This window comes from Suncus etruscus, chromosome 10 (assembly GCF_024139225.1).
Source record: "Suncus etruscus isolate mSunEtr1 chromosome 10, mSunEtr1.pri.cur, whole genome shotgun sequence".
In the NCBI taxonomy this organism is placed as follows: Eukaryota; Metazoa; Chordata; class Mammalia; order Eulipotyphla; family Soricidae; genus Suncus; species Suncus etruscus.
In genome coordinates, this window is record NC_064857.1 from 52,278,916 (window position 1) to 52,289,790 (window position 10,875).

A 10,875-nucleotide genomic window follows, 5' to 3' on the forward strand; every position below is an offset into this window, starting at 1 on the left:
GATGTGTGACTGACCACTCCTGCCACAAGCCTTCTTACACCTGCTCATCTCTAGCCTACCTGGGGAAGGGCACTAGGCACTGGATTTCTCTGTGGGGTTTTCCTGTGGGGTTTTGACGGGAGGGGTGGGGCCCACCCAGTTCCAGAACCTACTAGAAAGCAGCGTTGGTGCTGCCGGAACTCAGCAGTTAGGTAGCAACATTGCATTCCCTCGCTTGACACCAGCACCTGAGGGTAACCCTGGGGTTGGGGAGCAGGCTGCAGGGGGCCCCCAATAGGGGCGAAGCTCTGGATGTGAACTGGAGGGCCTTGGGCACACACAAACATGACCGTCGACCGTCTTTTCCAGGATGTGAATATTTCTGAACTCATGAAGAAGTTGGATATCCTGGGTGATAACGGGGTAACTATGAGTGTTGGTTGGCCTCTCTGTGTTTGTGTCTGGGCTTGGACCCAGGCACGCTGTCTGCTCTATGATTTATCTTCTTTTGTGTCCACTGACCTTTGTAATGTCAGGCTTTTGTGTGGCTCTGTTCCGGGGAAAGGGAGGGGCAGGGGTTCCAAAGTTAAGACATCCTGGGGCCGGAATCATGGCACAGCAGGTAGGGCTTTTGCCTTAGACTTGGCCAACCCGGGTTTGATCCTCAGCATCTCATGTGGTTCCTCGACACCGCCAGGTGTGATTCTTGAGTGCAGAGCCCCGAGCACCACGTGGGTGTGGCCCTAAATCAAAAACAAGAAAACAAAGTTAGGGTGGCATTCTGAGTGAGTTTTAGGGGGATGGGTGGGGCGGGGAGGAGAACCTTAGTCCAAAAATCCCCAGGGGGACTCACTGAGGAATTCTGAGATCCAAATGCACTCTTACCTCCATTCCTAGAGTGGCTAGAACCAAAAGGCTCCATGTCACCCAAGCTGGGAGGAGGGGACCCCCTTCTCCACATCACATCTACCTGGACCCCGTGGGACATGCCCTGCCGTGTTTCTGTTGTAGAATTTGAGGAACGAAGAACAGGTGGTCATTATCCAGGCCGGGACCGTGCTGGGCCTGTGTGAAAAGGTAGAGCGGCCGAGGCCTCTATGTCCATCCCGTGTCTAAGCTCCCGGCTCCATACACGATACTGTACATCGGGGTGTTTCATTCCATGGGGTAGCATGTGTGCCCCCACCCATCTGCGTGTGCATGTGGTGCATGTGCCTGCTGTCTCCTGTCCCCATGTGGTGGCATCACACATGCACTTGGGCACGGAGCTCTGGGCATCAGCAGCAGTGCTGTGGGGGCCTCACACTCCCTGTGAGGTTGGAATATTCAATGTTACCTGCCACTGCAGTCAGGACACTCCTTCCTGTCCCCACACTGTTCCACACGAATGGTGTGGAAACAGCGTATGTCCGCCCCCCAGGCCATGCACATGGCACATGTGTGTTCACTTTTGCATTCCATGTCTCCATGCTCCTTGTGGGGAGAGAGCAGGAACATCTCAAGTCTTGGAGATTGTCAACAAGATTCCCAGAAAGGGCTGTACCCCTTTTCCCCAGTCCCTTATTTCCTGCTTTTCCAGGCAGGTTCCCACATCCCTGCATGCTTGCTCAGGCTCTCCAGGGTAGCAGAAGGGACCCCCATTGTCAGGCCACTGGTATGCTCCATCAGGCCGCCTCTCCCACCCGTGACATCACCTGCTGCTCCACTGCTGTCTTTCTGTCCATCCATCGAGGCCTGTCCGTTTCTCCCAGTGGCTTGTGTTTGAATTCCCTCACCTGCCCATCATGCATCTGCTCTAGGCTCTCCTGTTATGTGTCCCCACGTGCTGCTCTGGGAGGGACCCCAAGCTCCTTTCCCGGGCGTGGGCTCTGGGTTAGCTTCGCTTAGCTGGCAGGATGCCCCTTGCTGTAACAAAACACCTCATCTATCCAGTTTCACCTGCCCGGGCAACGTGAGTCAAACTACCAGGTGCTGTTCATAAGGTGTGGGTGGTCCTCAGTGATTCTTTTCAGAATGTCCGAAGGGCAAACGCCTTTTTCGTTCCTTCCAGCCGCTCACTGATCTGTGTTAGCAGTCACAGAGGCGGGGACACTTTTCCATGCTGAGCCTGCACCCCAGGGGCTGGGGGGATGGATTGATGGGGGATGGAAGGATGGGGTGCTTTGCAGTGGAACCCCTGGCAGACCCTTCAGGCAGACCCTCATGCTCGTTCACCAAAGGGTGGCAAACCTGCTCTCACCCCATGCTTCAGAGTACCAAGAAGTACTTGTGAGCCAGCCTGTCATCCACATCCAGTCACTTATTCATTCAGTCATTCAGTCATTCAGCAGTCATTCATTCATTCTTTCTTTCATTTAGTCAGTCACTCATTTATTCATTCTTTTATTCAGTCAGTCACCCATTCATTGATTCAGTCAGTCAGTTAGTCACTCAGTCATTCATTCATTTAGTCAGTTAGCCAGTCACTCATTCATTCATTCATTCATTTATTCAGGCATTCATTCATTCAGTCAGTCACTTATCCACTCAATCACTTATTTGTTCAGTCATTCACTAGCTCACTTCTCTAGTCACTAACTCACTCATTCATTCACTCATTCATTCACTCACTCACTTACCAAGATAGCACCAGCCATGTGAAACCCTCTCCCTCCAGGCCTCTCTCTTGAGGCCCCTGAGCTGCAGCAGAGGGAGTGATGGCCTGGCTTCTCCAGGGGCGGTGCCAGGACCCTGACCTGGGCAGAAACTTGGGCAGAATCCTGCATTGCTGCCAACCCCACAGCCCAGTCTACTTCTGTGGATGTGGGCAGTGCCAGCAGGTAGAAATGGGGTGACGCTTGGGGCATAGGAGTGGCTGGGAGGTGGGGTGAAGTCAGTCTGTGGCACCAGAAGCTGGAGCAGGAACCTTGTGTGCTCTGACCCCTGAGTTTGGCCCCTGCATCAGCGACTGCCCTGCAGGCCCCCCAGCTCTCTCCATGCAGCTAGGCTTGAGATTGCAGAGTGGCCGTGGGTCCCAAGTACCTTTGGGGAGACCCCAGTACAAAGAAAAGCCAAAAATACTGGGTGGTATAAACCCTGTTCTATTTATTATTTATTTATTTATTTATTTATTTATTTATTTATTTATTTATTTATTTTTTGGTTTGTGGGTCACACCCGGCAGCGCTCAGGGGCTACTCCTGGCTCTATGCTCAGAAATCACTCCCGGCAGGCTCAGGACCATATGGGATGCTGGGGTTCAAACCATCGTCCTTCTGCATGTAAGGCAAATGCCCTATCACTGTGCTCTCTCTCTCTCTCTGGACCCCCCATTTTATTTTATCTTATGGCATCTTGTGTTAGAACTTTAAGGAGTTTGTCCTTCCTCCCTCCTTCCTTTCTTCCCTCCCTCCTTCCCTCCTTCCTTCTCTTCCTTCCCTCCTCCCTCCCTCCCTCCTTCCTGCCTTCTCTCACTTCCTTCCTTTCTTCCCTCCTCCCTCCCTCTCTCCTCCCTCCTTCCCTCCCTCCCTTTCCTTCCTTCTTCCTTCCTTCCTTCCTTCTTTCCTTCCTTCCCTCCTCCCTCCCTCCTTCCTTCCTTCCTTCTCTCACTTCCGTCCTTTCTTCCCTCCTCCCTCCCTCTCTCTTCCCTCCTTCCCTCCCTCTCCTTCCTTCCTTCCTTCCTTCCTTCCTTCCTTCCTTCCTTCCTTCCTTCCTTCCTTCCTTCCTTCCTTCCTTCCTTCCTTCCTTCCTCCCTCCCTCCCTCCCTTCCTCCCTCCCTCCCTCCCTTCCTTCCTTCCTTCCTTCCCTCCCTCCCTCTCTCCCCCCCTCCCTCCCTGGTACCCAGGCCATCACTCCATTGCTCTCCCTGGGTTTACCCTAAACTCTCACTTCCTGGTCCTTCTCTCTTAACTTCCCACTTGCTTCTGCTGCTGGCACAGAGAGGGACCCACTTTGTGGCCCCCTGAGTTTGATGTGGGGTGCCCTGGGCTGGGGCTTATGTTCAGTTCTGATTTCCTGTGGCCCCAACCTCCATCCCCTACCATCCTGTGCTCAGATACCTTCTTCCAGCAAGGCCCTGTGCCCTGGGTCAGGATCTCCTGTGGCCCTGGCTGTGGGGCTGGTGGGCAGAGACACAGATGTAGCCTTGTGCCAGATGAGTTCTGAGACAGGCATGCAGGTAACTGGGGGAATCAGACATGGAAGGCGTCCTGGAGGAGGTAAGAGCAGAGGCGCTGAGTGCTAGTAGTCAAGGCTGGCACTGGGCTGGCTGAAGCACAGCAAATACAAAGGCCCAGGGGTGGGAGAGTCACTGCTGCCCATTGGAGTGGCTGCCTTGGCGCAGGGCTCAGGGCTTTGAGAGAGCACAGGAAACTGAGCTCTGGAAGGTGTGGCGATTCATGGCACTGCATGGGTGGGGCCCCAGCAAGGGGTTGGGACTCACAGAGCCAGGGGGGGCTCCTGGAGAGTCACACATCCAAGGGCTAAGGGACATGTGGAGCCCCTTAACACCTCACAGGGGCCTCCCAGCAAGGTACACTTTCTTCCATCTCCTGGCATCATCTGTACCCCAATACCTCCCTGGGTTCCCAGATCTGCAACTCCCTCCGCCTCTGGGGGAACCCAAGAAGCAGCCCCACCTGCCACTCAACACTCAACACTGTGAGGTACCGTGCTGTGGCTGTGCTCCCCCCTCCTGTCTGTGGCCTGACCCTTTGAGTTCACCTGTCAGAGGATAAATTAACCTTCTCTGGGTGCCCTTACAGCGAAGAGCAGCGCCCTCCGCTGGCCGCCATGGTGCAGCACCCCACACTGTTCACGTGTTCCCCTCCCCGCCTGTGCACATGTGTGCACACCAGAGGTCTGTGGGTGCCTCTCTCAGCCCCACCCCTGCCCCAACTGTCTTCCAGTGGCTGAAGCAGATAGAGGGGACAGAGGCTGCGCTGACCCAGAAGATGCTGGACCTGGAGAAGGAGAAGGTGGGACCCCCTCCACCTCTCACACCCCCAGGACAGTCTTTCCCTCCGTCCTCCCAATTTGCTCCTTCTCTGAGGAACCCCAAAGGCTGGATTGGTCCATTCATTCCCCGGCTCTGCTCGGGGACCCTGTGGGATGGGTGATGATCTGGCGGGGACCCCAGAGGGAGATGCAGGAGAAGCAGGTTGTGGCAGGGGACACGGCAAAGGGGTCTTCTCCGGCCTTGGGTTTCCCCCAGTGGAAGCTTCTTTGCACTGACTTTTCTCCGACACAGTGGGATCCCAAAGCCTCGTGGGGTCTTGGGACAGACAGCTGAGAGCTGCAGTTGGTCTGGGCTGGCGCTGGCCACATCTAGGCCCCCAAAAGAGGTGGATGTGGCCCTGCGGGGGGATTCGGAATCCCGCAGGGAGGAGGGCTTTGCACAACAGCTGGATTTGGGGTCCAGCCTGTTTTTTCTGAGCATCCCTGAGGGCATAGAGAGATGAAAGAAGCGTGTGGGATCCTGAAGCAGCATCACTGTGGAGTGACTTTAGGGGCTGCCCCAGGCTCGGCTATGACCTCTCTGACCTTGGTGTCACCCTCTGTAAGGCCCAGAAGCCTGCCCTTGCTGCCTGCAAGGGAAAGAGATTTATCCCCTGGGAGATCTAGGCCTGCTAGAGTGGGAGGCAGGCTAAGCCGGGGTGGGGGAACGAACCAGGAGGTGAGAGTAAGAGGCCCGGGACCTCCAGGACTCTTGGTACCTGTGCCCTGCTCCCCAATTGGACACAGAGTTGGGGGATTCCTTCATATTCCTTCATAATCATCAGGTAGTGAAGAAGGTGTGTGGACAGCATCAGGATGGGCTTGACCAAGGCAGGTGGACCTGGGACTCTCCTGGTGGTGTGTGTGTGTGTGTGTGTGTGTGTGTGTGTGTGTGTGTGTGTGTGTGTGTGTGTGTGTGTGTGTGTGTGCAGGGACAGCAGGGCAGATCCTCATCCTGTTCCTCTTAGTGCCCCCAACTCCGCCACAGTGCCCCTCTGTCACAGAGGGGAGCAGGGACAGACTGGCCTGAGGGGTGGCTCAGGTCCCTTACTATGGCCCCTCCTATGCAGGACCTATTCAGCAGGCAGAAGGGCTACCTGGAAGAGGAGTTGGACTACAGGAAGCAGGCCCTGGACCAGGCCTACCTGGTAGGCTTGTGGGCTTGCAGGGAGAACTTGCCTTGTCCTCATGTGGACTTGGGGGCGGGTAGTGCTGGGTGGGTGGGTGGATGGGTAGATGAGGCCAGTTCCACCTCCTCTTGCCTGGTTCCCTCTCTGCCTGGCATCAGGTCATATCTACTTTGTCTGGCCATGGATGTGCTTTGTATTAAAATGACCCTCCAGGGCTGGAGAAATAGCATAGCAGTAGAGCGTTTGCCTTGTATGCTGCTGACTCAGGACGAACCCGAGTTCCATCCCAGCATCCCATATGTTCCCCCGAACCTGCCAGGGGTGATTTCTAAGTGCAGAGCAAGAAGTAACTCCTGAGCACCGCCAGATGTGGCCCCAAAACCAAAAATAAAAATAAAATAAAATAAAATGAGCGTTCTCAAGGTAACCACATGTGCGTGGTGGGCCTAGTTTGCTGCTGGGGGCACATGGGGAGAGGCACACCGCAGGGATAATGGTCAACGCTAGGTGGAGTGTCTGGCCTCACACCTACTGAGGTGAGGGCAAAAGTCATACCTGCAAGTGTGAGGGCATATCTGTGAGTAACACCCGCATGACTTCAGCCTTGCATCTTCTGTCCCTCCTTGGACTGAGGTGTCACCTCAACAGTGGGGAGTGTCCTGGGCACAGGCTGAGAGTTCCTGGGATTTCGAGGGGTCCCACCCCTGCAGGTCCTGCTTCAGCCCCCCCCCCACTGTGACTGATGCCCCTGCACCCCGGCCCCTCCCCTGTGACTGTGGGTTGTCTCAGAAAATCCAGGAACTGGAGGCCACGCTGTTCACGGCGCTGCAGCAGGAGCCGGGTCTCAAGGCTACTGAGGCGCTGAGCGCGGGCCAGCGCGAGGACCTGCAGGCGGCCGTGGAGAAGGTGCGGAGGCACATCCTGCGACAGAGCCGCGAGTCGGACAGCCAGGTGCTGCGGGAGCGCATGGAGCTGCTGCAGGCCGCCCAGCAGGTGAGATGCTGTGGGAGCCTTCCTGGGCAGGCCGTACCCCCTGCACGCCAAGAGCTGCCTTGTGGATACTCCATCCTGTGTTCCAGAGAATCCGGGAGCTGGAGGAGAAGCTGGAGGCCCAGCGGAGACACCTCAAAGAGCTGGAGGAGAAGGTGAGTTGTAGACTAGACTCTGGTTGGTTTTTGTTTGTTTGTTTTAGGACACACCCGGTGGCGCTGAGGGGTTACTCCTGCCTCTGCACTGAGAAAATCGCTCCTTGCAGCCTCGGCAGACCATATGGGATGCTGGGATTTGAACCTGGGTCATCCCAGTTTGCCCTACCACTGTGCTATCACTCTGGCCCAAGTTGGGTTTTTTGGGGGTGGGTGGGTGGGATGACATAGGTATAGACAGGCTGAGCCCCTGAGCTCATGTGTCCCCCACGGTCTCTGGTACCATTACTCTGTGGTGACCGGGCCAGGGAAATCCACAGAGCACAGGGTGGTCTGGGTGGTCTGGTCTGGGTGCCCCCAATGCTCCATGGACTTATTACTTGCTCCTGGTTGGCCCCCAATAAGCTTTGTGCTCCCTTGGTGCCTTCGCTGAGGCTGGGCAGAGTCAAGACTCCAGACACTGGCCTCAGTTTTGGCATTGTGGGTCTCCTGTGCCTGCTCTGGGTAACCCTGGAGAGGCCAGAGCATCCCAGTTACAGCCTCACATATCCCCAGGGCATTGGCACCTGTGGGATTGTGGCTTTGGACTTTCTGAGCACTTTGTGTCAACCCAGAAAATACAGTTTCACCAAATACTTCTCTGCAAGGAGCTGGGGGGATTCCTAGAACCTCGCGGAGCACAGACATCTGTGCCACAGTCTCTGCATCATGGCCACAGAGCTGGACAGGGTGTGTAGGGAGACCCAAGAATGGCCCTATTACCCTGAAGCCTTTGGACTGGGTCCCAAAGGGGTCAGAGTAATAGGACAGCTCAGAGCTCCCTCCTATCTGTGCTCAGGGATCCCTCTAGTCGGGCTTACCATGCCTACCTGCTCTCCAGTCTCTCCGGCCCCATGGTGATTTGCAACTTTGCATAGAGAGCAATGAAGTGACATGGAAGTTGTCGCTTGTGACCCCTGAGATGAGGAGCCCTGGCAGGGACAGTGTGAGGAGGGGGCCTGTCTGCAGGAGCTGGTGGCCCCATGAAGGCCTAGAGCGGCACTTGAGGGAGGGAACCTGTGTGTGGGTCTCACCAGCTAGTTGGTAGGAGTCCTCAGAGGACTGTGTTGGAGTTGATGCCCTCCCCTTCTGAACTTGTCAGAAGCCTCAGGAGAGAGGAAAAGAGGAGGTGGGTTTGGGGGATTCAGCTTCAGCATGGAAGGTCCCTCCCGTCCCCCCCAGCCTCTGCGTCCATAGCCTGACTCTCACATTTTCCTCTTCTCTCTCCTCCCCACTATTTTTTTCTGTCTTGTCTTATAGTTTTTGTTCCTGTTTTTGTTTTTCTCACTAGCATTCATTCTGTGGCCTTGATGACGTCAACAGCCGGGAACTTGGGTTGGTAGAAAAAAAAATGCTCACAAGGACCCGTGTTCCCCAGATATTCTATGAAGGGGGAGACCCTGGGATGGGGGGAACCCTTGCTTAGGGCCGTCTGGACTCCCCAGCACACTCTGGAGGCCTATAAAGCAGGGGTGAGACTGTGGGAGAAAGGCTCCAGCCCCACCTCAGCGCTTCTCAGGGCTGGAGACAGGATAGAGGCCAGGCCCCACACTGGGCATTCTCAGTGCCTGGCCCAGTGGCCTGAGCATTGATAGGAATGGTCTCTGGCCTCCCTGAACAAGGCAGCATGCTGCAGCTGCTATTCCTGGTCTTTCCCTTAAATCCAGCCGGGATGAAGCTCTGTGGGTTCTGGGGTTTCCGCAGCTGCCGTGCCCCTACACAGTGCCCCGATGCCTGTGAGACACCAGCCACACACAGCCCGTTGGGGCTACCATCGCCCAGAGTCAGGGTGCCCAGAGTCAGGGTGCCCAGAGTGAGGGCCCTCCTGGCAGGCGACAACAGCTGGGCATCATCTCCAAATTATTATTTTTAAAAAAACTCTTCTAGCATCGAAAAAGAGCTAATGGAATAACCCAATTCCCTCCAACCATCCCCAACCCCACTCACCCCCACATTCCAGAGCAAAGCAAGGATCCCCAGCACCCACACAGAGGTCGACGACCTACCTCCCAGAGCCCACGGTGCTTGGCAACAGCTGGAGGTGGGATGGTGGTGGTGGTGGGCAGGCCCTGGCTGAGCCTGGAGGGTGAGAGGTGGGGCTCTTGCCCAGCTCTGGGCACCTCTGGATCCGATCCTGCCAGTGGCTCCTCCACAGAACCCGGAGCCCTGAAGAGCAGAGAAGGAGGATGACCCCCCCCCCCCCACACACACACACAAACACACCCAGCAGGGATGGGCCCCTTTGAATCTGCACAGCTCAGCAATCCTGTGTGTTCCTGCGTCTCCACCTGCTGTGTTCAGGCAGGCTGCCGCTGGGAGTGACTTGCAAATGTCCTTTCTGACCCACCTTCTAAGCCCCTCTTCAGGCCAAAAGCCCCTCCGGAGGCCAGAGGTGGGGCTCAGGACTCTCACAGGGCTGTGTCAACACTGTGGACGCTGCACCCCAGCACCTTCGTGTCCCTCAGCCAAGGCTGTGCTCCATCAGCGGCGAGGGGTGCCATGGCCCGTCTGATAGATCACACTCGGGCTATTTCTGCTGATCTGAGGGGCGGCGGAGGATGGAGTGCTGAGACTAAAGGACTTCTCCAGGATCGGGCTGGGGTGTGACCTCGAACGACTGGTCCCTGCACGGAGATTCCTGGGAGGTGGGGGCCGGGGAGCACCGGCTGATGAGCTCCAAACCCAGGAGGGGTGTTGTTCTTGAGGGCAGGGACAGCAACTGGAGAAGGCTTCTGTGGGGCTGAAGATGTTTGGACAGATGCAGCGAGACCACCCGTGGGGGCTGTGGCCGAGAAATGGGCACCCGGTGAGGACTGCCGGGTCTGGGGCCAGCTGAGGCAGGTCTGCACATGCCAGGACACCGGGCAATCCTGGGCACCCTCGGGAGAAGGAAAACCCTGGAAATACAGACCACGGAGGGAGTATGCAGGGCACAGGGAACCAGTGGAAGAACAGTGTCCCCAGGACAGCACAGAGGGGATGTTGTGCCACTGGGACCCACGGGGATGGTGTTTCAACCAGATCTGGGAGCAGCTGAGAGGTACAAGTCCCACAGGCTGGCAATGTCGGTGGCTGCGTGCAGGGAATGAGGTCTGGGGGACATGCGTCTGAGCCTCTCACAGCACTTTGGGACCCAAAGGAGAGGTATGAAGGGACCCTGTCTGCAGGGTCGGGGGTGCGTTCAAGTCTGAGGGATCAAAAGTGAGGTCTTGGGCCATCCAATGCTGCCTTCTGCCTGAGTGAGATGGATCCTAGCCTCTGGCCCCCCTCACATACATGCACACACACGTGGATTGGGGGGCCCCACAGAGGGCATGTGTAGATCCTGCTGCATAGACCCTTCCCCAAGACGTAAAGCTCTTGGCAGGAGACACTATGGGAGACTCGCACAGGGCAGGGACTGTGCCATGGACACCTGGAGCCTGGAAATCGAGGCTGGACAGAGACCCCAAGTCCAGCTGGAACCAGTACTTCTCATGTCCGAGTCCCGGTGCTGCTGCTGGGGCTTCTAGCTAGGAGAGCGGCTGGGCTCAGGGCCTCTGAGTCCTTCCCCCTGTATTTCGTCAGCTGATGCCAGCCAGCCCCAGGGAACTCTCAGAACCCCAAGG

General features: G+C 56.6%; 1 protein-coding gene across 1 annotated transcript in view; it reads left to right on the forward strand.

Moving 5' to 3' along the window:
- Positions 1–9,065, forward strand: part of JAKMIP1 (janus kinase and microtubule interacting protein 1) — a 67,506-nt gene extending 58,441 nt beyond the window's left edge. Inside the window, exons 15-21 of the mRNA XM_049782544.1 lie at positions 349–402; positions 991–1,056; positions 4,866–4,934; positions 6,024–6,101; positions 6,873–7,076; positions 7,163–7,228; positions 8,528–9,065. Of these exons, the coding sequence (XP_049638501.1) occupies positions 349–402; positions 991–1,056; positions 4,866–4,934; positions 6,024–6,101; positions 6,873–7,076; positions 7,163–7,228; positions 8,528–8,578 (588 nt within the window). The 3' untranslated portion in view covers positions 8,579–9,065. The remainder of the gene's footprint in view (positions 1–348; positions 403–990; positions 1,057–4,865; positions 4,935–6,023; positions 6,102–6,872; positions 7,077–7,162; positions 7,229–8,527) is intronic.
- Positions 9,066–10,875: the final 1,810 nt, after the last annotated feature.